Source organism: Perkinsus marinus (genome assembly GCF_000006405.1).
Source record: "Perkinsus marinus ATCC 50983 genomic scaffold scf_1104296942270, whole genome shotgun sequence".
In the NCBI taxonomy this organism is placed as follows: Eukaryota; Perkinsozoa; order Perkinsida; family Perkinsidae; genus Perkinsus; species Perkinsus marinus.
The window spans coordinates 1-1,074 of NW_003212226.1; the positions used below are offsets into that span (position 1 = coordinate 1).

Here is a 1,074-nt window from a genome sequence, read left to right on the forward strand (position 1 = left end):
ACTGATTTTCATGTAACGTACAGTACGCGCCATCTACAAACGCGCGAACTGGGCGGGCACTGACGAATTTTGAATTAATTCTTTTACCATTGAGCTCCCCGTGCTTGTTTACCCATAAATCCAAGTCGCGCACTTGAAACTCGACAAAAAAATTGTATTAGTCTTATCGAAAATTACAGGAGTATTTTCTCCACTTGATTCGACAATTTCAGTCACGACTGCGTAAGTGTCGAATTGTGGACATGTGAAGTCCTAGAACCGTGCTATGTCCACTGCTCTCATTCGTGTTCGCTGTATATTCGCAACTTTAAATGGGTTGTTAGTCTTTCTAGTGTTATATTACTCTGTGATCAGGAGTGCTCGGTGGAGGGAATATTGTCGGGTAAACCGAATCCTGTGGTTGTTGAAGTGAACAGGATCGTTACTAAGGAGTTTGATAAGGCTAGTGATAAGTAATACTTCAAGACAACGACGTTTCATCGGGCTAGAGGAAGAGGTCGGGTCGTCGTGTTCTCACTCAAATAGTAGTAGTAGTAGTAGTAGTAGTAGTAGTAGTAGTAGTAGTAGTAGTAATAGCAGTAGTAATAGTAGTAGTACTAACAATAGTAGTAGCAGTAATAGTAGTAGTAATAGTAGTAGTGTATTTAGATGATGGTTTTTGATAGGCTCTCTCGACTTCAGCGTTATATCCTCATGCACGTACCACGAGAAGAGGATGGTAACAATTTCGGTGTTGAAGTCCAGGCTCAGTTCAATGCAAAGTAATACCACAAATTCGCCATAGTAGTTTTCACTACTGTCCAGATTGGGTGAATATCTGAAATGGTGTGATGACACTCAAGACGAGAATAAGGTCTATCATCAGGCTCGAGCTGAGAGTAGGGCAATTTTGTGGCGCGCGAAATTGTAAGTTGTTGTTGTTATTAGTTATTCGGCAGATGGAGTTTGAGAGAGCTGTGGAGGAAAGAGAAACTGTATGCGAAAAAGAGGGCAAAGTGAGCGGACTTTTGGAATAGTAGGGAATGTGGTCAGTAGTGTTGGAGTATATATCGGAGTTTCACCACCCTAGTGATA

General features: G+C 41.5%; 1 protein-coding gene across 1 annotated transcript; it reads left to right on the top strand.

Annotated features, from left to right (window-relative positions):
* Positions 1–693: 693 nt before the first annotated feature.
* Pmar_PMAR013540 (hypothetical protein) lies at positions 694–995 on the top strand (the record flags this gene model as incomplete). The annotated part of the gene is made up of 3 exons (XM_002781455.1): positions 694–761; positions 805–878; positions 928–995. Coding segments are annotated over 3 exons (210 nt in total), but the record flags the coding sequence as incomplete, so codon positions are not given.
* Positions 996–1,074: the final 79 nt, after the last annotated feature.